Source organism: Dermacentor andersoni, chromosome 1 (genome assembly GCF_023375885.2).
Source record: "Dermacentor andersoni chromosome 1, qqDerAnde1_hic_scaffold, whole genome shotgun sequence".
In the NCBI taxonomy this organism is placed as follows: Eukaryota; Metazoa; Arthropoda; class Arachnida; order Ixodida; family Ixodidae; genus Dermacentor; species Dermacentor andersoni.
Window position 1 is genome coordinate 29,299,764 of NC_092814.1, and position 24,832 is coordinate 29,324,595.

The window sequence follows — 24,832 nt, forward strand, 5'->3', positions numbered from 1 at the left end:
ACATTACTAGGGTTTTGGCACTAAGTTTCCCTCGCCTAAATCAGCAGTTTGAGGAGCTCAACTCTGCAAACAAAAAATAATACGTAGGGCATTGTAGATGTAATTATTTACAAAACCTTAAATATTTATTCAAACAGAGGTCATTGTGGTATTGGTTATCAGGAGATATCCTGTGGCTTGGCGCCAGTATTCCAGGTATCTGTCCACAAGTTTGCAAAAATATGACCGGTGCTCGACCCATGTTTTAAGAAAGCTTTTCCTGCGCACTGCCAGATAAAACTGAGCAAAATATCAAGCACATCATTGCAGATTTTGCTAATGAATATCAGGAAAATGCTGCTAGATGTGGGATACCTTCTCGGTGAATATGCCTTCACGGGCCCCTCATACGGTCTGGCCATTTGGGCCAACAAGTGCAGTGCACACAATGCGCGCTAACAATCGTGTGTCCTAAGAATTACATCCCGAGCGTCGCGGAAAGAGTGTAAATTTCAAACCAAGAGTCATTTGCCCTTCTCCTCGTAGGCACCGCGCTCCCAACTGGAGAGTTGACATACTATATCGCGCAAGTGCGCCTACATACATGGCAGTGGTGTGACGTACCTCACAGTGACACGCGACTTCGAGAATTATTCAAGGCAACATCAGTTATTCGTTTAATTTGTTGCTTCAATGGACGAATTAAAGTTTAGACAGACAGACAGACAGACAGATGGACAGACAGAACTTTATTGAGGTAATGAGAAGCGCCACCCCTAGAGCAGAACCGCGGGCCGCTTCCACGTGGGGACAGGCACACTAAGGGGTCCGTCCCCCCAATGGCAGCAGGCTGACGCCCGCTACCTCCTTGAGCATATCAGTTTAGAGAACTAATAAAACATACAAGCTGAATGTCTGCATGTTTTTGTTTTACTTCGTACCGTAGCAATAGAGATGTATACAGTTAAACCTCGATATAACGAAGTCAGTAAAATTGGCCATTTGCAATGTTATATCAAAATTTTGTTGTATTGAAATTTAACCTTTTATGCAAATAAGTACAGTCGCCGATATAATTTTCTTACACAGAAAGGCACCGCAGAATTATCTGAATTATTGGGCAATTGAGAGAAGCAAATCTGAATGAGAAAACAATTCATTTTCATGAATTTGGGAGTCGGCAATAGCGTCGCCCGCACTGGGACGACGCTATCAGGAAAAGCGTTGGCAGTGGGGAGCGAAAGCTTCGTCTGCCTCGCGCTCTCACAAGTCCCCGAAAGTCAAAATTACGCAACCTCCCATACTAAATGTGCGGGAAAACAGCTTACATGGTGCCATGCCCTATCGGCATGCCCACTCTTTGCATATGCAGCAGATTACCTCTAAAGCAGGGTGCCCCGCTGCGTATGTGCTCAGCCGTGCTTACAGCTATGCGCTGCCTCGGGCTTACCCCCCCCCTCGCCCTCTTGCGTGCACTTGTCCGTGTTACGGCGAGCTCGCTCACCTCCACCTTTCCCTTTGCTCGCCGGGGAAGGCGGCACTCGCGAAGCCACCATCTTTCTTGTCTTACCCTTGCATGCTTGCACTCGCACCTAAGCACACAGTGCTCGGGGCCTAATAGGATCTTATCGCACTTGGACTTTGTACGGACTTTGTCTTTCAACGGCTCCACTTCCGCAGTTCCTCTTGTGGCGCGACACATGATTTTAGAGGTGTGTTTGCAAGCAGCCGCTTGTAATTAATTCATTTGACCCTATGCGTCCGCTGAAGTTTCCGCTTGTGTTCCCGGCATTCCTTTGTGGCGGTAGTGAAGGTTCGTTATATTGAAATCACATACAAACTTCATTATATTGAGGTTCTAAATACATGATGTTCAATGGACAAGAGGTTATGAAAAGTTAAATACTTTGTTATATTGAACATTTTGTTATACTGAAGTTTGTTATAACAACGTTTAACTGTACTTCCGTTTCGTCTGCTTGTTCCCACGTCGTGCAGTTGCACGCGTAGAGAACGAAACTGTCTGCCCCATTCCAATGCTGCGATCATGCTCTTTCATCCTCTCACATCTGCCTCATTGCTTGTGATTGTGACACTGATCAGATGTTCTCGTGCAGAGCGTGCAAACTCATCCACTGCTCGATACGAGACAAATGCAACAGGTCGGGTCCGAGACCGTCACCAGAAGTGCACCACTCAGCAAAAACACGCGAGAGAGAAAAAAGAAAATGAAGGTGGGGCCTTGACATATTCATCATGCTATCCTCTGGCTCTGGTATGGGAGAAAGCAGGGAAAATTTTCACTTTTAGAGGCTAGACGGGTCAAGTGACGAAGAGAGTGCCTACGTTGGTGGTGACGCTCGCCTCCTGAAATTCTGGGTTTGCGGCACTTCAAATATTCTTTCTCTGCTATTAATGAAGTAATTCGAAAAATTCTTGAGGTAGAACACTCCTTCGAGGGCACGTAACAACTTGCAGTGTATAACTACAATTTGCTATGTGGCCTGGTGCAGCGTCCTTTAAGGACTGAATGCTTTCAATTCCTAAACATGTGCCCTTGTTTAAATTATTTACATGTTAATTAGATAATTCATTATTATTGACACAATGACTAATGCTCACTAGGAGCCTCAAGAGAAACAACTTGGACTGATGAGGGATTGTGGCAGCATCACAAACCATATTTAAGTTTTACATGAACTTCACACTGTTAGGAATAGAGCTATTTTAGCTTAAAACCCACTGGCTTCATTTTAAATGATTATAAAACAAATTGTAAAGTGTGCTTGTAAACTTGCTAGCAAGCACACTTTACACTGTTTACACACTTCAGGATACATATGCATAACATGCATATATGCAAGTTCAGCCTCATTTACATATTAAAAGCCAGCACAGAGATGCATTTATAGCAGCAGCCAATAAATGGCACTCCTTCCTTACTGCTTCTGCAGTACATGAGTTCTGTCTGAAGTTTAGTAAGGAAATCATTAGTAGCCATGGCAGCACACACTTCCAAGTCATATTTGTGCAAAGGCTGCAGAAATTGTTTGTGCTGCGCTTGAAAAATTCCCAACATGCAGCAAGTTGCTTTTTTCATTCAAACAACTATGAAAGAGCTGCTTTGTTTTCATTCAAACTTCACAAAAAGATATGATCTGCGTCACTTGACAAAATACCTGCCATTGTCATTTACTTGTCAACAGGCAGAGATATCAGTCCACTTCTCCAACAGAAAATGAACATACAACAGTGGTTTTACATTTGTTTTACATGTAAACCAACTAAGAAAAGATGCCAAGTGCTTTAATGAACAATGTGGACCAAAAAAAGTGCAACCTTGATGTGAAATTTGAAGGGAAGAAAAAGCACTATTAAACAGAAAATCTAAAACAAGAATGTAGGTTCCTACATTGTGTGATGTTATGCATGAACATTCCCCAAACAAAAGTTTCTGATGTACACAGAAGGTTAATGCATTTCCTCTCATGTAACTATGCGTCACTGCTGTCAGGTAGAATCCAGAATGAGCGAAGCAGTCCACCAAGCCACATGTCAGAAAGCAAATGATACTACACCTGTTCCTTCATCCAAAACTTTTCTCTCTCTGTCGTAGATATCTCCCTGGCTGGTTGTATGCGCTTGTAGACACTTCCCTAAACAAAAAGAACAAAATGCAGTGAGCCATCACAAATGGAAACTTATTGACGAGACTTAACATCCCAAAACAAAACAGAGGCTATGAATGAGGCAGCAGTGCAGGGCTCTGGGTTAGTTTTGACACATAATTATTCAATGTGTGCCTAAATCTAAGTACACAAGGCTTTCTGCATTCAATCCCTATCGGAATGCAGCCCCATGCCCAGAAACTGAACCGGTGACCAACAGCAGAACGCTATATCCACTGAGCCACCATAGTGGGCCCATAACTCATTGAAAATGAAGGTTTGTGTTAACTTACAATTGGTTTAGAGCTCTCTGTTGGGTCGGAACGTTCCCTAAGGCTGAAGGAAGACACAGTGCACTTAGAAAGCTTGTCCAGTATGAGTGAAGGATCCACATCATCCTCATTTCTTGCTGTGATTGTGATGTGTGCACCCTGTTGGAACGCAATGCAGTTGAAATTATTAAATTCTGGGGTTTTACATGCTAAAACCACAATATGATTATGAAGCAGGCCATAGTTGGGGAATCCGGATTAATTTGGACCACCTGGGGTTCTTTAACATGCACCCAATGCACAGTACGGTACACGGGCATTTTTTGCATTTCGCCCCCCTCAAAATGCTGCCACAGCAGCCGGGATTTGAGCCTGCGACCTCATGCTTAGCAGCGCAACACCAAAGCTACTAAGCGAGCACAGTGGGTTCCAGTTAGAATTCCATCACATGATGAGTACAACCAACAAAATGTGTGAATTATTACGCTTAATGTGATTCATAAAGCTGTTTCATGCATGCGATATGACACAGTTCAGCAAAACTTCTTGCACTTTATGTACATCAGTTTCTCAAAAGTCTTTCAGTCTTTCAGTGCCTTTTCTTTATTTTCCTCCTATTTTGACATTCTCATTCTTATCTGCACTTCTTCTATTGCAATCTTCGAAATTAAATGTTCATTCTTGCTTTCTGGCTGCAATGAAGGTCTACAATGAGGGACCCATGCCACCAAAATTTCCTGAAGGCTTCTAATTCAATACAAAACCAACTACGAACTTTTGCTCCATCCTGCACATCTATATGAAAAAATATGAAGTTCCCACAATGTCCATCTACGCAGTCGATGTCCACTTAGCCAGCAAGAATCTGCACTTTGACTAACCACCTTAATATTTGTGAGACAGGAGCATAAACAACAGAGGCATGTAAATATGCAAGACATTTAAACGCTAATTAATGTATGGTGACTTTTCATACAGAAGCTATGGAATCACATACGAGGGACACAGTAGCAGAGCCTGGAGTTAAATTTGCACATAAATGTAAGTACACAAGCATTTTCTGTGTTACAACTCAATGGGAAGGTACCTGTCATAGTCGACAATAGAACCTGCGATTACATGCTCAGCAAAAGGATGCCATTGCTACTGGGCCACTGTGGTGGGCACATGTAGTCACAAACATCACAGTGTAGATGGTACATGGTTAGTGTAAACATACGAATACATACCCGAAAAAAATTGCTAATATCCATAAAGTGATTTGCACAGCAGCCTTTCTTTACTAATGGTGCTCCTTCACCTTGCTGCAAAAATTCAAAATGCATGGTTTAACAATTAACAGAAGTGCGCAGGTATACATGCTAGCCAAGAAGTGTTTAAGGTAGGGATGCCTCGCCATTCAACGAGGGTGTTGGCGATGAGCACAGCAGAAGCGGGTTACAAAAAAAATTGATTCAGTGCTTACTGAATCTACTGCTGATGTATCAACTACGCACCAACATATCACACCATATTTAGCAAGTTCGTAACAACAAATAACGGTTACTATATGCAGCATAACCATAGTAAACATGAGCGCAGTAGAAAAGACACTGACTTCATAAGTCCGCTTAGAATGTATGTAGCACTTGGAAATTATCTGTTCTGACACGTACCCAGTTGATTAGGATGAATTTTGAAATACTTGTGTTGGGATCTTGCACCTTGCAGAATGCGTACATTATTTTCCCACAGTTTAATTCTTCAGTCAGCTCCTCGAGGCCCCCAGCTGCAGCAAGTAACACATAACGTTCATGTTCCGGTTTTTCAAAACACAATATGGACAAAACTACGCTTATATCGAAGACCATCTCACCTCCTTTTCCAACCAAGCAAAGGTCGTATGTCTGCTTATCATAACCAAACAAGGCCCTGAAAAACGGAGCCAAGGCAGCTTGCTTAGTTCTTGAAACAAAACACCCGCGAACAGCAACCAAGATCAGCACCGGGACATTACGATTAGACGAAGAATCGTGCATGAAAATGTAAGGGGATAACAAGGCTAATAATACTTGTACCGGCAAGGTATATGCATCTCAGCACTCATACAATGCTCAGGTTAACGCTGGAACGCTTCAGATCACAATGAATAACTTTGAAAGGAGCAGATGGCAATTCCTGACACGGCAAGCCACTCCATGGAAAGCACAAGGGTAAGCAGCAGCGTTTCGGGCTTTCTTATATATATTTTTTTTTTCGGCGAGCGCAAACTCAAGCCGGCAAATTACCAGTTGGTCCCGTCGTTATCATCCACCACTTCTTTCCAAGCGCTAAGGAGTTCATCCTTGTGCTTCGCTAGGTTGACAGCCATGTTTGCAAACTACCTGCCGGCGTTAGCGCTACGGCTTGTAGCAGGCCGACCAAAGTGTTCTAGTTCGCCGAAACACCGCGACGTCGCTAGTGACGCTAAGCGATACCGTCGCGCCGCCGATCTACAAAATAATAATAATAATAATAATAACAATTCTTTAGTATTTTATATAGTCCAATCGCGCTATCTCAACTCAGAATTTTTGTTCACAGATAAATGTAACTGCTTATGTAATCAGAAAACTAGCGTCTGCAGAAACAAATGCCGCAACGCATTTTCATAACGAAATGCATCGGAGATGGCGCTAACGGCGTGACGTCAATGGTGCTTCCCTACATCACATTAGTTTTGACAACCGAGATCAACTAGGCAAGGCGGAATAGTGCGTGGGTGAGTGACTGTCTCAGTTTTTCGTTTATAAAAACTGATGTCGTTATGTTGTGCGCACGGATGTTTTGTGTCCGAAAAAACCTTCTCTAGCGTAATTAGTACGAGGTTGGAGAACTAGCAACCCGAGCAATGAATGGCAGGTTGTGTGCTCATCTCTTTGTTGCCTCTCAGCTGATGAGAATTGTGCTTTAGGTTGAAGTGCCCATATGGATTGCTTTTAAAACAATAAATGGTTCACTTTCGCGCTTAATAGTTTATTGGCGCCTGCGTGGCACACCTTGGAAGTGACGCGTTTGCGCTGAGCTAGAGTGAGTGCAGCCTTGCCGCGCGCATCACTTTCTCGTTGCATTCGTGCGCTGCTATTTCCGAGGAACTATTAATTGGTGGGGTTAGCTAGTGAAATGACAAAGATACCACAGTCGTGCGCTTGTGAACTCGGCCCATGCATGTATAACGCGTTTGTGCAAGACATCATAAGCGCGGATGGACTTGTCGCGCAGCTCGCCTCTCCGCGATCCTTTCTCTCTCCCCTCCGTGTCGAGCTCGTCGCATTGTAAGAAGTAATCGTTAGCAGACACTGAGAAAGTTATAGGTGCATAACCGTTGCAGCTGTTTTCCTTTCCTATAGTCTCGTATGGAGAAAGAGAGGGGAGCGCGCTCGGCTGTATACAACACGCTGCGGATGCACGTCGATCAGCTGTTTTTGAAAGCTAGCGTGCAACGCAGATTGACTGTGCGGGAATGCGCGACTCCTGCCAGCTCAGTTTTGTGGTGTGTCGTATAGCGTGTCGGTACAATAACACCGATAAGGTGGCGTCAGCGAGCGGCTGATAATTCAGCGGAGTCGCTCACGCTGACTGGCGTTTCACACTTTCTCTCTCTCTCTCCTTTTTTTTTTTACTTCACGCCTTTAGAAAAAAAAAAAAGAATTGTTGCCGCGGTACGTAGCTTTCAGATCTGAATGTGGCGCTACATTTGGAGGCGTTTGCTTTCCTCAGAATAGTTACGTTATTTCACCGACATAGCATTAGTATCAAGCCAGCTCAAGTTGTTCGCCCACGCCGCCTCGCGTATGTTAGTGCCGACGCGGCCTGCTTTGTGCGTTGTAAGTACAATACGCTTTGCTTTAACTCGGGACAACAAATCTCAGGCGTACGCGCCTTTGCGCGCATCTGAATTCTCCTGTGGTAGCTAGGTGGCCTGCGGAGTAGCGTAGTGCGTGAATCGCGTATGCTCGTGTTTGGTTTTGTTCCGTTCAGATGCTACAGCTGACGCTGTGTTTTGCCGCGAAGCGGGTCGGAATTGAAGCGACGCCGAATATCTCTACTGAAACGTAAAGAACCTGATGGCGTGGCAATCTAGTTGCGTCTACTTCGCTAAATTTACGAGTCCCTTTATCTCGGCGTGTGTTCCGCATGACGGTTAGTGTTTTAGGAAGAGAGCACAAGCGTTCCTGCGTGTCAGTTGTGGTGTTGCTCGCGCGGCGCTCTTTGGCGCTGTGCCAATTCGTGCCGTGAGTCGCGGGCAAGTTCGACGCACCTATCTTCGCAACATTGATCCCTTGCGACATGCTGTTGTTGCAGCGCAGTATTTTAACGTCCATACTCACTGCTGTCTACGTTTCGCACGTTCTCCGTTCGTCCTTTCCCAGTGTCTCTCTCCATTATATATATTTATATATATAATGGAGAAAGAACACCATTGAGAATATATTTAGTGCGTGCGTTGTGTGTGTGTGTGGGGGGGGGGGGGTGCGTAACGGCTAACGCTGATGTTGAAGGTGGACGAATGTCTGTGTTGCGGAATCACCAACTTGAGCGAACTCCTGTGAAACGCTGTCCAGAAAATTGGTGTTGTGACGTGTGTGCGGCAGCCCTTTAACCGACTGCGGCGTTCTTCAAATGGGCGACTTGGCTTCGCCACCTGGACGATTGCCTAAGCAGTGCGATCTTAATTGAGCCTAAGAGTTTACTCTCCAGAAAACTCGGTGGCTACCTTGTTTCCTTGGCTGTAAGAATAGACGACTGTTAACTTTCTATAACCGCCTGCTTGTTTTTCAGCTGATGTAGGTTTTTTTTTTCTCCGCGAGGCACAATTTGTTATGTACCTGAAACTGTGGCTACTTCCGGCTCCGTCATAACAGCTGTTTTGCGACTACCGCCTCCATGTCGACTCACGCGCGCGGTTGCACTTCAGTTGCCCGGCGGTGCTTTTCCCGCGGATGGTTTTGCTCTGTAAGGCACCTGAGCAATGCCGTGAAGCCACCGCATCATCGCGGGCGGCTCTACAGTTCTCGAGGTCAGCGGCCTGTCGTATAGATAACGGCTCCTCGAAGCGTTTCTCCTCGCCCCGAGCGCCTGCTGTTTTGGACCGCCGTCGCAGCTTTCTTTGACCGCGCATTCCGCTATACTTGCTTTCGCGTCCCCCTTGCCGGTAATGTAGGCTCGACCTGGACCTGACCTGTGCCACTGAGACGTATTACTTGATGCTATCTCTTCGTCCCGACGTACTATGGCCACTTCTACAGCATAAAGTACTCCGCTTGAGAACTTTCTTCGCCCCAACTGGGTGTTATTCGACTTCTGTGGTAGAACTTGTCGCTGCTGAAGCGATCTTGGTGAAAGCATACACATTGCAGACACTTTTTGGTTGCAAACACTTTTCCAAAAAGTTTTTGTTTTCTTTGCCATCTATGAAGTCAGTGTTTTAAACTTGTCTCCCTGGTGTTGCTGGTTACAACAGTAGAAATAAAAAAGTTTTAGAACATTGGCTTTCGTTTTTTTGTTGTAGCCCGCGGGTACCAAATGAACTACCGTAAACAAGTAATTTTCTAAAATTAGGTCTTTTAAAAAGCCAGTGTGCAGATTAATAATAAATATCATTTCTCCTTGAAACCAATTACGTAATACTGGTGACGGTCTATCGCATAAGTACTGACACAAGGTTTTCGTCTCGTTTGTATTTCTTTTTTTGCCTTACTGTCGACCCAGTTACGGAGCTTCAATTACTCGAACGCGCAAAAAATAGTTACGCTGCCTCTCCTCTTGTCGCTTCGTTGACTGAATGGACTGATTTCGTCAGCACGGTCGTACAGTGTGTGTGTGAACGCGTCACTGGTGTCTGGTGCCACGAGACTACCACATGTCAGTTTTCGTTACATCATGAGTCTCCTGCTCCACCCATGAAGCAGCGCTGCGCTTGGGGGCGCGTATTGGTCGCGTAAAAGGTGACGTGTAATTTTTTTGTGGTACTCTCGAGGAATTGAGGCTTCACACCGCAATTATGGAGTCGACAGCTACCTAAAGTCGGAACAAAAACTGGTCACAAAGTTTTCCTGTCAGTTACTGCAACGCTTTTGCTACGTTGCGATGTAGTGTTTGGCTCCCGAAGCACAACTCGTAAAAGTTGCGTGTGCTTTCGTGTGCTACCCCGGAACAGTGTCACATGTGAATATCGGCAAGAGGTCGGTTGGCTTGTGTGAATAATTTTTTAGGATTGGCAGGGCAGCCGCTGTGAAGACGACGTAGTCTGTTGCAATCCGTTACCTCTCATCATTGATGCTAGAATTATTTCGAGTGGTTCCCTTCGAGTTGATAATCGGAGAAAAGCTATTTCCGTTGCTCCAATCCAGGCTTTCTCATGTTGTTTCATATTTGACATTGAAGAGCACTTCTGCAAGACATACTTCATTTGCACGAACCAGTTATTAAGTATTCATAAGTGTTTCGCGGCTCAAATATACGTGAATTAATGCACAAAAAAAAAAACACGTCTCACTAACTTTTGCGTCTTCTTGTTTCTCTCCTTACGAACTTAGCTGTACCATTTGAGATATGCAAGCGGTGCACGTCTGCTGTTGGAGGCGCGGGACTGTGCACTGCACACACATGCGGTTCCGTTTTTCAACGTACAGTTCTGGTTCTCTGGTTTTTCGATACTCCATTTGCTCGCAGCGCTTCACGTTGCAGTGTTCTTGTGTTCAGGCGTCGCTGCGGAGCTGTGCTCCTGCAAATACCTCCGGGCGGACACGTCCAACCCATTTTCCTAAAAGCTGCCGCTCCTTTTCAATCTTCGTGCCGTCAACGAAGAGCCGCTTCCGCGGACTCCCAACGGAGCGTTTTCCCTCCTTCGGCGACATGCGCATCGTCCCGCCTCTGTGCGGCAGACCTCTGGGGTTGTATTCTGAAACGATCCACTTCGGCGGTACTATCGCCTCGGCGATAGTTCGCCGTGAGGCGCGCGCTGGTTGAGCAAAATCGGATGACGTAGCTCATCCGATTTTGTTAAAACAACCAATCAGCGTGCGCCTGACGGTGAACTGTCGCCGAAGTGGATCGTTGTCACGAGCCTGGGTGCGCCACTAAATGCAACGATTGTTGCAAATGGACGAATGAACAAACACGTTTGGCCCGTTCTCTAGTTCACAACTGCTGTTCGCAGGAATAGTAATCTTTTATATACACTCTAAGAAGAGTTTACACGCTTTGGAGTGCCCCTTCTGCCACACAACAATAATTGTCATCTGCCTTAACGGCATTTCCTTTCTTTAACGCTGCGAGCCCGGTACTTTCCTGTAATGATCGGCATGCGCGTTATCAGCATGATAGCATTCCCGACAGGAAAGTAGCGGGCACGGCGTTTTCAAGAAAGGAAACGCATCAAGGCAGATGACGATTATCGTTGTGTGGCGGCACGCCAAAGGGTGTAAACTGTTCGAGTGTACATTTTTTTTTTCTTTTTTTTACATATAAGCTGCACCGAATATTTAAAAATTGCCTGTGACAAATAGCACAATTCTAACACTTGAGCTATATTATACCGGTGTCACATGTACATTTCTTATCGCGATCGGGGCCGATGCGGATCGCATTTATTGATTGCGATCAACAGTGGTCGGTGCTACACGGTCCAACGATCCGTATCGAGTTATCGTCTGCTGATCGTCGGCAACTCTCAAAACTGCGTAATACGTTGGCTACAAATACAGGTTTCCAAATATGGTCAATATTTCAATTTTACAGCTTACAGCTAACAAAAAGATTTTTTAAACCTTCTTTTTTTGTTGTTGAGCTGCCTTCACTTTTAGTTTTTAGCGCTTTCAGAATACTGCGCTAGAGGGGGCAGACGTCATTCTGCCATTCTCTCACACACTCTAAAAACAGTTGCACCCCTTGGGGTGTATATTTGCCAAACAACGATAATCGTCATCTGTCCTGACCGCATTTCCTTTCTTTAACGCTGCGAGCCCGGTACTTCCACACACTCTTAGACAAAGGTACACCCAGGTACACCCTTTGGGGTGTATATCTGCCATACAACGATAATCGTCATCTGCCTTGCTTGCGTTTCCTTTCTTGAAAACGCCGCGCCTGCTACTTTCCTTTCGGCAATGCTATGTCATGCTGATAACGCGCATGCCGTTCGTTACAGGGAAGTACAGTGCTCGCAGCGTTAAAGAAAGGAAATGCAGACAAGACAGATGACGTTTATTGTTGTCTGGCAAGATACAACCCAAAGGGTGAAATTTTTTTTTAGAGTGCACTCTAAGAAAGTTTACACCCTTTGAGTCGCATCTGGCATCATACAAGATGTGGACGTGCTCGGCAAGGTGCGCTGCAGTGACCACAGGATGGTAAGAACTCGAATTAGCCTAGACCTGAGGAGGGAACGGAAGAAACTGGTACGTAAGAAGCCGATCAATGAGTTAGCGGTAAGAGGCAAAATAGAGGAATTCCAGATCAAGCTACAGAACAGGTATTCGGCTTTAACTCAGGAAGAGGACCTTAGTGTTGAAGCAATGAACCACAATCTTGTGGGCATCATTAAGGAGCGTGCAATAGAAGTCGGTGGTAACTCCGTTAGACAGGATACCAGTAAGCTATCGCAGGAGACGAAAGATCTGATCAAGAAACTCCAATGTATGACAGCCTCTAACCCTACAGCTAGAATAGAACTGGCAGAACTTTCGAAGTTAATCAACAAGCGTAAGACAGCTGACATAAGGAAGTATATGGATAGAATTGAACATGCTCTCAGGAACGGAGGAAGCCTAAAAGCAGTGAAGAAGAAACTAGGAATTGGCAAGGATCAGATGTATGCGTTAAGAGACAAAGCCGGCAATATCATTGCTAATATGGATGAGATAGTTGAAGTGGCTGAGGAGTTCTATAGAGATTCATACAGTACCAGTGGCACCCGCGACGATAATGGAAGAGAGAATCGTCTAGCGGAATTCGAGATCCCACAGGTAACACCGGAAGAAGTAAAGAAAGCCTTGGGAGCTATGCAAAGGGGGAAGGCAGCTGGGGAGGATCAGGTAACAGCAGATTTGTTGAAGGATGGTGGGCAGATTGTTCTAGAGAAACTGGCCACCCTGTATACGCAATGCCTCATGACTTCGAGCGTACCGGAATCTTGGAAAAACGCTAACATAATCCTAATCCATAAGAAAGGGGACGCCAAAAACTTGAAAAATTATAGACCGATCAGTTTACTGTCCGTTGCCTACAAAGTATTTACTAAGGTAGTTGCAAATAGAATCAGGAACACCTTAGACTTCTGTGAACCAAAGGACCAGGCAGGATTCCGTAAAGGCTACTCAACAATAGACCATATTCGCACTATCAATCAGGTGATAGAAAAATGTGCGGAATATAACCAACCTTTATATATAGCTTTCATTGATTACGAGAAAGCGTTTGATTCAGTCGAAACCTCAGCAGTCATGGAGGCATTGCGTAATCAGGGTGTAGACGAGCCGTATGTAAAAATACTGATAGATATCTATAGCGGCTCCACAGCCACCGTAGTCCTCCATAAAGAAAGCAACAAAATCCCAATAAAGAAAGGCGTCAGGCAGGGAGATACGATCTCTCCGATGCTATTCACAGCGTGTTTACAGGAGGTATTCAGAGACCTGGATGGGGAAGAATTGGGGATAAGAGTTAATGGAGAATACCTTAGTAACTTGCGATTCGCTGATGATATTGCCTTGCTTAGTAACTCAGGGGACCAACTGCGATGCATGCTCACTGACCTGGAGAGGCAAAGCCGAAGGGTGGGTCTAAAAATTAATCTGCAGAAAACTGAAGTAATGTTTAACAGTCTCGGAAGGGAACAGCAGTTTACAATAGGTAGTGAGGCACTGGAAGTGGTAAGGGAATACATCTACTTAGGACAGGTAGTGACTGCGGATCCGGATCATGAGACTGAAATAATCAGAAGAATAAGAATGGGCTGGTGTGCGTTTGGCAGGCATTCTCAGATCATGAACAGCAGGTTGCCACTATCCCTCAAGAGAAAAGTTTATAACAGCTGTGTCTTACCAGTACTCACGTACGGGGCAGAAACCTGGAGGCTTACGAAAAGGGTTCTACTTAAATTGAGGACGACGCAACGAGCTATGGAAAGACGAATGATTGGTATAACGTTAAGGGACAAGAAAAGAGCAGATTGGGTGAGGGAACAAACACGAGTTAATGATATCTTAGTTGAAATCAAGAAAAAGAAATGGGCATGGGCAGGACACGTAATGAGGAGGGAAGATAACCGATGGTCATTAAGAGTTACGGAATGGATTCCAAGGGAAGGAAAGCGTAGCAGAGGGCGGCAGAAAGTTAGGTGGGCGGATGAGATTAAGAAGTTTGCAGGGACAACATGGCCACAATTAGTACATGACCGGGGTAGTTGGAGAAGTATGGGAGAGGCCTTTGCCCTGCAGTGGGCATAACCATGCAGGCTGATGATGATGATGATGATGTAATGGTTGGGGTCGGGCATGAAATAGATGGTAGCTGGCCCATGCCGTCGTCCAACTTATCCACGCTGAGGACGTTGTTGAAGGGAGAGACTTGTTCTCATTGAGAACGAGGAATATGGGATTTATTTATAGTATCCACATGAGAACGTTACAGTTCATCAGTCTAACATGTCTGAAAGAGGAATGCACACTGAGGAGCCGCCAACGTCTCCTTAAATACACTCTGTCCTCCCTAGATCCCTAGGCGAGGGAAAACGGCAGTTCACCGCCGACCAATTCGGAGCGTCCAAAGTCATCGTAGCCGACCCGCCTTTGAGGGGGAGGGTTTACGCACTCACTTCCGCACAAGTTGCACTGACCACGCCGAGGTGAGTGGGTTCTCGCAGACACGGTGCTGCCCCGAGCAGGCGCCTGTTTATCCCAGAGTCGACTCCGCAGACAATGGCCGCCGCGTCTGTCCATTGACGACTTCTAAGCTGCGTGAGACGGCACCGCCAAAATATCTTCTAGGAGCTCCCCTGCTCCAAATAGACCTTGACGGTGACGGCGTACACACTAGCAATACTTGCTCCGCCAACTGCGTCTAGCCATCTCGGCGCCCTTCCGTTGGGGACGCGGCGCATTGTCCTGCTTACAAAACGAGTCACCACCGCAGCCATGGTGGCGCCGATGGGCTGGGGACTGACGTATTGCCGTCCTTTCAAAGCGAGTCGTCGCAACAGACTTGGTGGCGTCTTTCCGTCGGTCGCTTCCCCGAAGATCGCCAGCCCCCGCCGGTCGAACGTAACAGCTGTTAATCCATCGTCTCTTGCCGCTTTTCCTCGTGCCATGCCTCGCAAGGCCCTTGTGCCCTCATCTCTAGCTATAGGAGGAGTTTCTGTATACTGTTCATTATTGTTTCGAATAGAGTACTCCTGAGTTCTCTGGGTACCGTACAGGTCAGTATAGAATTCTTCCGGTGCTTTTATTGTACCTTCGAGATTGCTGATGGTATTACCTTGCTTATCTTTCAGTGCAGTGCTCGCTTACCTTTCTACCAGCGTGCAAGTCCAGAGGGAAGCTAGATAGAATGAAAGAGAATAGGGGATAGGAGGCAGATAATGGGTAGAACGTAGAACCGACGCAGTCGCGAAACAGCCTTGCCACTCTTCGCTCGCAGTTTCCATGCAAATAAAAGGGGGGGGGGGGGGGGCGAGATAGGGAAAAGGTGACGTGAGAATGCAAGGAAACGCTGGATAAACTTAAGTTCAAGGTACGGTACGGTGCGTTTCTCCTATTTCTGAAGAATAAAACCACGCAAATATGTCTAGCGGACAACGTACGCTGGGCGTGCAGACGCAGAGCCGCATTAATTGAAGCGCACCGCATGGTCTAGGTGACACAGCGGAAGCGGTCGCACGTCAAATCAACACTTCTGTGCCGACCGCGATAGCTTTGCGGCTATGGCATTGCTCGAGGTCGCGGATTTAGCCGAGGCAACCGCGTTTCGACGGGGGCGAAATAAAAAACGTTCGCGCACTTTGATTTAGGGACACGTTAAAGAACACCACGATGCCAAAATTAATCCGGAGTGCGCCACTACGGCCTGTCACATAATCTGATTGGAGTTTCGGCACGTACAGCTCCATAATCGAATTCAAGTTTAGTGCTTCTGCCACGATGCGATGTGCCATTTGAGGCAATGACAATGCTCGACCCTCTCGGAGGTTACGAAATATGGCGCACAACAACGCCTCAAGCAAACACCTCTCCCTTTGTGTTTTGCGTACTACTCAGACAAACAGCAGTGGTGCACGCAAGGTAACGTTTAACATCAACTCACCACTCTTGTGTTGGACAAAACGCTGAAGAAATTAAACGTTCGCCGTCAACATCACCGCTAATTATCGTCAATCAAAGCAAGCAGCTCAAGAAGCTTCGCTTACTTTGATTCCCACAGTGCGTGGGATTTTCATAATGTTTTCTTCTTTCTTTCTTTTTTACCTTTTTTTTTTTTTTTTTAAGCACCAGTCAACCAGTCATTATCTTCGTCGGCGCAGACATCGAGGGCGGAGTCAGCGCGGCTTAAACAAGTTGAAGTCGCCTGGACTCGGTCGCTATTTAACACGGGAATGAACAAACGCTGAACGCGCACAACCGACATCGAGGGACTCGCGAATGGCTTGCCAGGGTTCGCTTGTCCGACGGTTTCGGTGCAGTCGGTGGTCCTCGATCACCTTGCCCCGGAGTTGCCCCGAAACCAGAATGGTGCGCTTTGCACCGCCGTGGTGGCGCACTGCGGAGGATCAACATCGAGGACAAAACTGCAGCCCGTGCAGGGTGCTTGCCTGCAGCGCTGCATTGCCCCTGGCGCGAAAAACGTGCGCGAACACGCGCGCGCGCACATTTTATTGTTTGCAGGTGCTGAGCATCTGCGGCAAGCGCTTGAACCTTGTCAAACTGCGTGCTCCGACATACTTGGTTGCAAGCAAACACCAATGGATTTTATAATTAATCCTGACGATCCGTTCCTGACGACCTGTTCAACGAACCTGTCCACTTTCGGCCGCTCTTCACCACATTGTTTTTGGACGAGGTCGATAAGCATGTCGTCTTCGCTGTCAGACGAACTTGAAAAAAGCTCATCGATTGCAGCAACTAGGAGCGCTTCCTTTCTCATTGCCGACATCTCCACTAGCTAACTCCGTCAACTTCGTTGCAACCGCATCTTGCGCAGCTATCGGGCCAGAGCGTCCGCGGTTCTGCAGTCGGCAATGCGCGCGCGCGTCGCACGTCCCGCAGTGCTTGCTGGGATTGCACCCCGGCGCACCGCCGATTTTCTCGGTGCGAGACGGGGCAACGGAAAACCGCTCCAACAGGGTGCGCTTCCGGTGATCGGGGATGGTCGGTGCGCACCGGTGCGGGTGATCGAGGACGCTATAAGCTTCGTTTCGGTTTCGAGGAGGTATCGACAACATGGCCGATGACCATGCCGCGGTGATGCCAGCGACGTATGAAAGGAAAAATATTGCTATTTCCGTCCAACTCAGCGGTCAAAATTAGCACGCAGTCTTACTGAACGGCATGCCTGCTTTAAGAGGAAGCTTTAGCTCGGGTGCGCCTAAGTACATGTAAAAGGAGAATTCGTTTTTCTCGCCAACCACTCCACCAAACTTGACGGGGCTTGTTGCATTTAAAAGAAAAACTTAAAATCTAGTGACTGTTCGTTTCGAATTTTTTATTTATGTCGTCCATTTTTTTACTAAAAATTGGCAAAATTTCTGAAAACAAAACTATCAATTTTACAACTCTCCAGCTCAGCAAGGAAAAATGATGTCACAATTCTGTGATTTGCATGTGATAGTACATCTAAAGCGGACAAAATTGATATGTTACGCATGAATCTAAAAAACCTCAATAATACGGAAATACAGCTTTTGCAGAAGCATTGTACACAACGTAACAAATTCACGTAAGATACAAATTCACATATAAAATTTGGCCGCTTTGAATGATCTAACGAATGCCGTTCACGGAACCGCGATATTTGTTCTTGATGCAGAGCTATTAATTTGTAAACTTCGGGCTTCTATTTTCTTCAAACCTTCGAATTTTTGAAAATCTTTTTAACAAAATTCAGGGCCCAAATCGTAATTCCGCTTCCAACAGTCACTAGAATTTAACTTCCTCTCTCAAATGCAACAAATTTCATTGAAATCGGTTCAGAGGTTATCTCATAAAAGCGTTTTTGCGTTTTACATGTATTTGAATAGGCCGCGCCGGAGTTGGGCCCGAGCTAAAGCTTCCTCTCAAGGTGTCCGGAATTTCTGTCGTACTTGTACAAAAAATCGTAAGCATGTTACACTCCTGTAACACGTGAAGGCGAACGCCTGCTGCACACGTGGTTATGTAAGTTATACGATCGGAGGGGCCAGACTTCTTGCAAGACATCACGAGCGGCCCTGTGAGGTAGACGTATGGCGCTGTAGGTCGACCTCCTCAACGATACACGCGAGCACCAGTGCTCTACCTAGGGGATATTTCATTCTTACTGTCGTTCTCCATTTCTTTCTATCTTTCTTTCGTTTCTCCATTCATATTCAGGCATTGCATCTTTGCTTGCTTTCGGGAGTATGAGCCATTCCTGATGATGATATTTTTTGCATCACTGGACTAGACGCCGCTTTTTTCCGGTATAAGCCATTGCAACGAGTCACTAAAGGCTTTCGCCTTAACTTGCGATGGTGCCAGGCCAGCGATGGTGCCTCGAAGTAGTGCGAATAATCGAGCTTGTCAGAATTGTTGGTGTCCAAATAATTGGTCGGTACCACTTATACATCATCAGCCAGTTGCTGAGCAGAGGCTTCAGCTTTATGAGGAAAAGCAGACCATTGGGAAGTGCCTGGTGTCGTCTAAAGTAATGCTTGAGTGTCACCAGGGGCTCATCTCGGCTGGCCTGGCTCAGAAGAGCATTGATAACTTTGAGTCTGGCCAGGTGTTTCTGATTGATGATAGCTCTAGCCTTGCTGAAAACATGGATAAGCTGGCGACAGTCAATAAAATGTAATGAGGTGTTAGAGGCAGTGACTGAGCAGCTTGTAGGGACTGAGGTATGCCCCGGCGCCTTTCCGCGGCCATTCACCTGTTCTGTCGTCCCTACGACTCTCCTCTTTCCACTCGCGACGGTTGTCGGCAAAGACGCTTCACCGTGCTCCCTCCCTCATGGGTTACAGAATCAAGCGTATTTCCCTTCTTTAGATCACTATCATCATCCACAATTTCTTTCTCTATGGCCCCACTAAGCCACCATAGCCCCACTCTCTATGGTTTGCGGTGCTCGCGTCGCTCGCGGGGTAGCTAAAGGGGTAGCCGCTGGTGGCTCCGCGCGACGTAAGCGCGGAGCCACCAGCGGCTACCCGAGCTCTCGCGATAACCAACGGGCCAACTCGCGAGCGCTCGGGCAGTTTCCTTCGGCTTGGACCTCCGATGAGTGCAGCTCGGCGACCTCAGGCACCGCTCTATAGGTGCCCCTGTCTATATATTTTCGCCCTTGGCGCGGCAGCCCTTAGGGAACCCGGGACCGGGCGTTCGTGCAGCGTTGGGTGCCGCCGGAGACAATAAACGGTTTCCGCCAACTCAGGGCAACACTGTGTTTTCCTGCATGCTCGGTAGCCCCTTTGCGGCCTGAGCACGGGCGCAGCGGCGCGCTGGACGACACGCGGTCCTGGCTGGCTAAGCCCGAACCCGCGGTGTTTGGTACTCCTGTATGACCCTAGCACCCCCATAAGTTTCACTCTATTTGAAATAAGTTACAGCATGCTGTGTGGACAGGTTTGTTGTATTCATTTAAGGTGAACAGATGCTCAATTTTAGGTTTATTTCTTTTTATTTAGAGGAAGAGCAGCATTGTCTTACAACGAGCAAATATTTTCTGGAATTACGCCTGCCAATTTTAAGTGTTCGAAATGGCCTTGGACGATTCGTGCAGTTGGCATTTATTTGCTCTGAAGTGCTCCGAAATCTATTTGGGTGCTCCAAGCTCCTCCAAAATTAACATTTTGCTGCTCCGAAAATTGCTAAAAAATATCAGTCCGTCAGTGGCGCCACTGCTAACATAATTAGAGTAATTATATTTTAACTAATTACTTTACGGCGCATATTTCAAGGTTCAAAGTGTCGCCAGTGAGTTTGCAAGGCATATCGACTTGGAACGATTTCTGAGGATGGCATCTGTTTCGAGGTATGCGCCATCAAACTTGCGGTAAAAATGCACTGTTCCACTTTTAGAGCGCAGCTCTTAATAGCCCGTTCCTGCGTCGGCTGCGTCGGCGTAACCGAGCGAACGAGTGCCTCGAACAATGAATGCGAACGCGGAGCACAGCGGTAGGTGAAAGAAAGGCCATAGGCAGGAGAGGAGGAGGAAAGTGCAGGAGGAGGGTGCAGTGGAACCATGAGGTGGAAAGCGGAGGGGAGACTGCCTGCGCGTGCGCTGAGTTGCCGGTGGTCACAGCATCCGCAGCCGCGTGGGCGATCTCTGCGGTTCCGAGGGGGAGGGTCAGGGTGCCGTGAGGTCGGGAGGGCTACGCTCGTCCGGGGTACCACTATGTGTGACGGCGATCACTGCGCCTGCAAAGGGCGATGGCGAGCGACTACGAGTAAGGCTCGATGTGACGTTCCCTTGGGTGTTACCGCCGCTGACATGATGGTACGACTTCCCAGCGACGAAGGGCCGCTCTCGTCGTTGGTGAAACGAAAGCGTGAGAAAAGTGCAGTGTCGCGTAAAGGCCAGAATACATGGAGCGAATATGCGACGAATAGTCGGCGTTCGACGCCCGGCGGCGTACGCGCGACGCGCGGCGGCGGAGAAAACGTCGTTCGCCGCCGATCCAGCTGGCGCAGAAAAGTTCGTCGGGCGGCGACGATACCGGAAGCGGCAAACGAGCGGCGCCCCAAAGCGAGCCAATCAGGTCTCACTATCCACCCCGACTACCGGCTAGGCTTCCCCGCTTGTCCGTGTATCCCGATCCCGCTCTATCGTTCACGCCGGTCTCCCGCTTTTCGTATTCATGGCATCCAAAGCGGCGCGGCTGGAATTTAACAAGTTAATAACAGCCATGGTTAGACAAGCTCACGTGCGCTACTTTCGAGTCTGCTTGCTTCGGCCGCGCGCGCGTTGAGCCACAGAACAGAGCAGCGGAGTTGGAGGAGCCGAAAGTTGTTTACCCGCCCAGTGTTGCCACAACGCATAGCATCGCCGCTTTCTTTAAACCACATCGGCACATGAATGTCTCAAACACATAAAAAAGACTAGAAATCATTTCTAAACAAAATTTTACGCGTTTTTAGAGTGTTCCGTAATTCAAAAGCGATAATAATTGTCGTTAAAGTTTCTTTTTTTGTCATGTGTTTCACAACAGCGCATTTGCCTCGTCTAGCCACACTGATAACAACGCAGCGACTCGCCGGCGGCGGCCGGCCTGTCTTCGTTCCATGTAGCGCAACCCGACGAACATACGGCTTCGCGCCGCGGCAGATTTCCTGCCACCCGAACTTCGTCGTGAAAGTTTGCTCCATGTATTCTGGCCTTAAGACGTTGCGGCGGTGATTGCTACGATATGGCGCCTGAGTAGCGCGTCGTCTGTATGGAAACAAAGCGCTGAATGAGCGGAGGTCTATCTGCGGCGGCTACTGTGAATCGCACCCATGCATCACCCACGCGCTGCTTCTCGCGATCTCCCGATCTGCGAGGCAGACGCGCCACGCTTTGCGCCGTTTGGAACGTGCCGCACGAGACAGATTTGCCGCGCCAGCCAATATATCGCGAAATGAAAACACGTATAGAACTGCGCTCAAATTTCGCATTAGGGAGTATCGTAATCGTCGGTGATTTTTTTGAATGAAAACGCTGTTGTGTGCATTGAAGCACAAAAGCACCTGGAACGCCAATGTATTTCGTCTATATCTCGAAACAAGCGTAGTCCTGAGAACTTATTCCAAGTGTATACGCCTTGCGAACTCGCCGGCTACAATTCGTGGATTGAAATATGTGTCTTAATTACAATAATTACGCAAATGCTAATTATAGTAATTATGTAAATTATTCAATTAAGCATTTTGATTTCTTGTAGAAGTAATGACCGCCTCATCGAGAAATCTAGCTCAAGGTTTAAGCTTGTGCTATCAGGCATAAGCAATAAAAAAACACCCGGTATAAAATTAGCGACCGCTGTCTCATCTCGTATTACTTGAGATAACTATTCATAGTCTCATTTAACCCTTTTTACCGCTCCCATAGGAATCGATCAATTTGATCGACAGCTATTCTAGGCGTTGTTAAACATTTCCGTTAAAATGCTTCTACTAGCAACACCATGCACCGTCTGAATTGACGACTGAACTTTAACTATTTGTCAATTTGACCATTTTTGACTGATTGGAGATGACTGGAAAACAAGTCGCAGTATCGCCCGAAAGCCGAAGCATAGAATGCAATAGCAAATTACCAGATAGCTATACGAAGTAAGGATAGTATTTTTATCGGCCGCATAAACTTGTAAACATTGGCTTACTAAATTAATAAGCATGGTGTCGCGCGCGCACAGGCAAATATGAGCACATCACACTCGATGACCGCGGACACTCGCTGTCAAAACGCTGGCGTGAGGAAGAGCGGCGGCAGCAGCGAGTGAACTCACCCTCGTGCTGCCTATCGCTTTGCGCATACTGAGCGGCGAGAACACAGCGCACAGGAAGCTATGAGCTGTCGACGCACCGAAACTCAGCCCCATCGCAGATCGCTTTCAAGATAACGCCCGCGCGGCTGCGCCATACCCACTTGCCGCCGGAGTAGAACCCTCCACTCTCTCCCTTCTCCCTGGTGCTTTGCACGCGACGGAAGACGGCGCGCTTCCTCCACCGCTTTCCTCCCTTCACGCTTTCATTCGTACATACAGCATTCGGCGCGCTGCGACTATGTTATCGCCCTTGGACTAACAGTCCGTATCCGCTGTTCCGTATCTAACACTGTTATATACGGACCGTTTTCCTGGCATCACTCGAGTTCACCAGACCACATCCAATCGCCGTCGCACCCAATTAAGGTGCGCAGAAGCGCGTCTAACATGTTCCCGGACCGGTCAGACAAGTTGGTGACAACTACCTCGTGTGCCACACGTCGAGCTATTGTCTCCACCCCCTGCTTGACTCTTCCCGAAAGTGCAACGGGAGCCTAGTAGCATGGTTCCTGGTAATCTTGGTCCCGAGCAAAGCTACTTTGCAGCTATGAAAGCTCGTTCGAAAACAACCCGTCTCCTCCAGCTGAGCGCTTTCAGACGGGCAGGCAACACCAAGGCAACGCCGGCTGTAAGTCACCCGTCCTACAGTGGAGACCTTGGAGGGTCCGCCTTGGCCGAATGTGACGGCACTTGCACGGGCGCCTACCATTGCAGGAAAATGACGACACCTGAGCGGGCTCGACGATTGACCGAAAATGACGTGACCCCGAGACACCGAAGGGTTTAAAAGCGAAAGACAGGGAGCAGAGACAAGCATTCCTTCATCTCTTTCGGGCTTCTTGCCACGGGCCCCAGCGTCCGATTTGCTGCCGGCCATCAGTGACTTTGTGACTGTTAATTACTTCCGTGTTTTTACTGTAAATAATGTAAATAAACCTGCAGTTTCATCTCAACATCCTCCTCAACGGCGGCCAACTCCCGCACTCAACGGCACGATCCAATAACACGGAACATCACGATGTGCAGAAATGCGCCTGGAGTGCCCATATAGTTGATAAAATAAAACTGTTTACTGGATGTATTGCTGAAGCTAGCATAGAGGGCTCCTAGCACTTCCTCTATACACCAGAACACAGAAAAAAATTGAGTGGCACCATTTTCAGAGCGCGGTGGCGCCACCTGCTGCTGCAATGGCTCCAAGCTGCCAAGGGAGGCGACCGCAGGTAGACGCAGTGCTTGCGCTTTGCAATTTCTTTGAAGTTCGCGCGAAGGACGGGATGGTGAATTTTAGCTAGCGAATTTAGTTAGTGAACTTCAACTTCTCGATTTTGCTGCAAATCGGTATGACTGTGGCAAGCACAGCGTCCACAGGCGGAGCGGATCGTCCGGGTAAGTCCGTGTTACCTTTGCATGCGGTAACATTGGTTCTGCGGCTATTCCACTTTGATTTGCACGTCTGACAATACGTCATGAACTAGTAAAAGCCTTGCAGTACGCGATATACTTTACCTCCGCGTTGTAGTGCCTGCAAAAATCTCGCGGCCCGCACCTTGGAAACAGGCGGCATGCCGTAGGTTCGAGTAAGCGTAGCGTACGTGCGCTGACGCCCAGATGTGTCCTTTTTTTTTTTCTCGGGACGGCGGAAGAATGAATTAACATTAGTTCAGCCGTTCTACTGTGCAATGTATGCATAATTTTTTAACAAACATCGCCGCTCTTGCCCTCTGGCCAGTAGTTGCCCTCTGGCCAGTAGGCCAGATAAGCAACACAAACCAGCTTTCACATGTAAAGGTTTCGAATAATTGCTGAAAGATATTGCGAAATTTCGTGGCCACTAACGCCAGTGCACGGAATTCAACCTGTTACGCATGAGTTCGATTGCCATGAGCGTCAGAACGTTGTAGCTAAAGCCCCTCCATACACGTTTCCGCCGACCAGGTTTAAGTACCACCAACCTACCCTCCTCCTCCACGCTCCTCTCCCACTCACCCCCTTAGCTACCGGCGTCAAGCGGAACTTACGTAGCTGCAGCTTCCTGTTCCGAGTGGAAGTGCTATATTTTTTAGCGTTGTTTGCTTGCGCGTCGATGGAGAGGCTTTAATTGCACCAGCTGCGGTTTAAACTGTGAATGCGATTCCATCCAAGAACCACCGCCTATTGTAATCAGCGATCTGGTCGTGTTCGCTGCTTCGCGTCAACCT

General features: G+C 47.5%; 2 protein-coding genes across 5 annotated transcripts in view; one reads left to right on the forward strand and one right to left on the reverse strand.

Moving 5' to 3' along the window:
- The window catches only part of Abp1 (Actin binding protein 1), a 58,721-nt gene extending 52,395 nt beyond the window's left edge, over window positions 1–6,326 (reverse strand). For 3 of the 4 annotated variants that reach the window (XR_008608427.2, XM_055061273.1, XM_050193362.2), the window contains exons 1-6: window positions 6,187–6,326; window positions 5,775–5,830; window positions 5,575–5,687; window positions 5,149–5,223; window positions 3,941–4,078; window positions 3,558–3,635 (exon numbers count right to left, since the gene is read on the reverse strand). Coding sequence is in view for 3 of the 4 variants with exons in the window: in XM_055061273.1 (XP_054917248.1) it covers window positions 3,558–3,635; window positions 3,941–4,078; window positions 5,149–5,223; window positions 5,575–5,687; window positions 5,775–5,830; window positions 6,187–6,269 (543 nt within the window). In the remaining variant the exon portion in view is untranslated. The remainder of the gene's footprint in view (window positions 1–3,557; window positions 3,636–3,940; window positions 4,079–5,148; window positions 5,224–5,574; window positions 5,688–5,774; window positions 5,831–6,186) is intronic. The other variant, XM_055061275.1, reaches the window with a different exon arrangement.
- A 243-nt stretch (window positions 6,327–6,569) lies between these two features.
- The window catches only part of RhoBTB (Rho-related BTB domain containing), a 319,208-nt gene continuing 300,945 nt past the window's right edge, over window positions 6,570–24,832 (forward strand). Inside the window, exon 1 of the mRNA XM_050193352.3 lies at window positions 6,570–6,659. The gene's annotated coding sequence lies outside the window, so the exon portion shown is untranslated. The remainder of the gene's footprint in view (window positions 6,660–24,832) is intronic.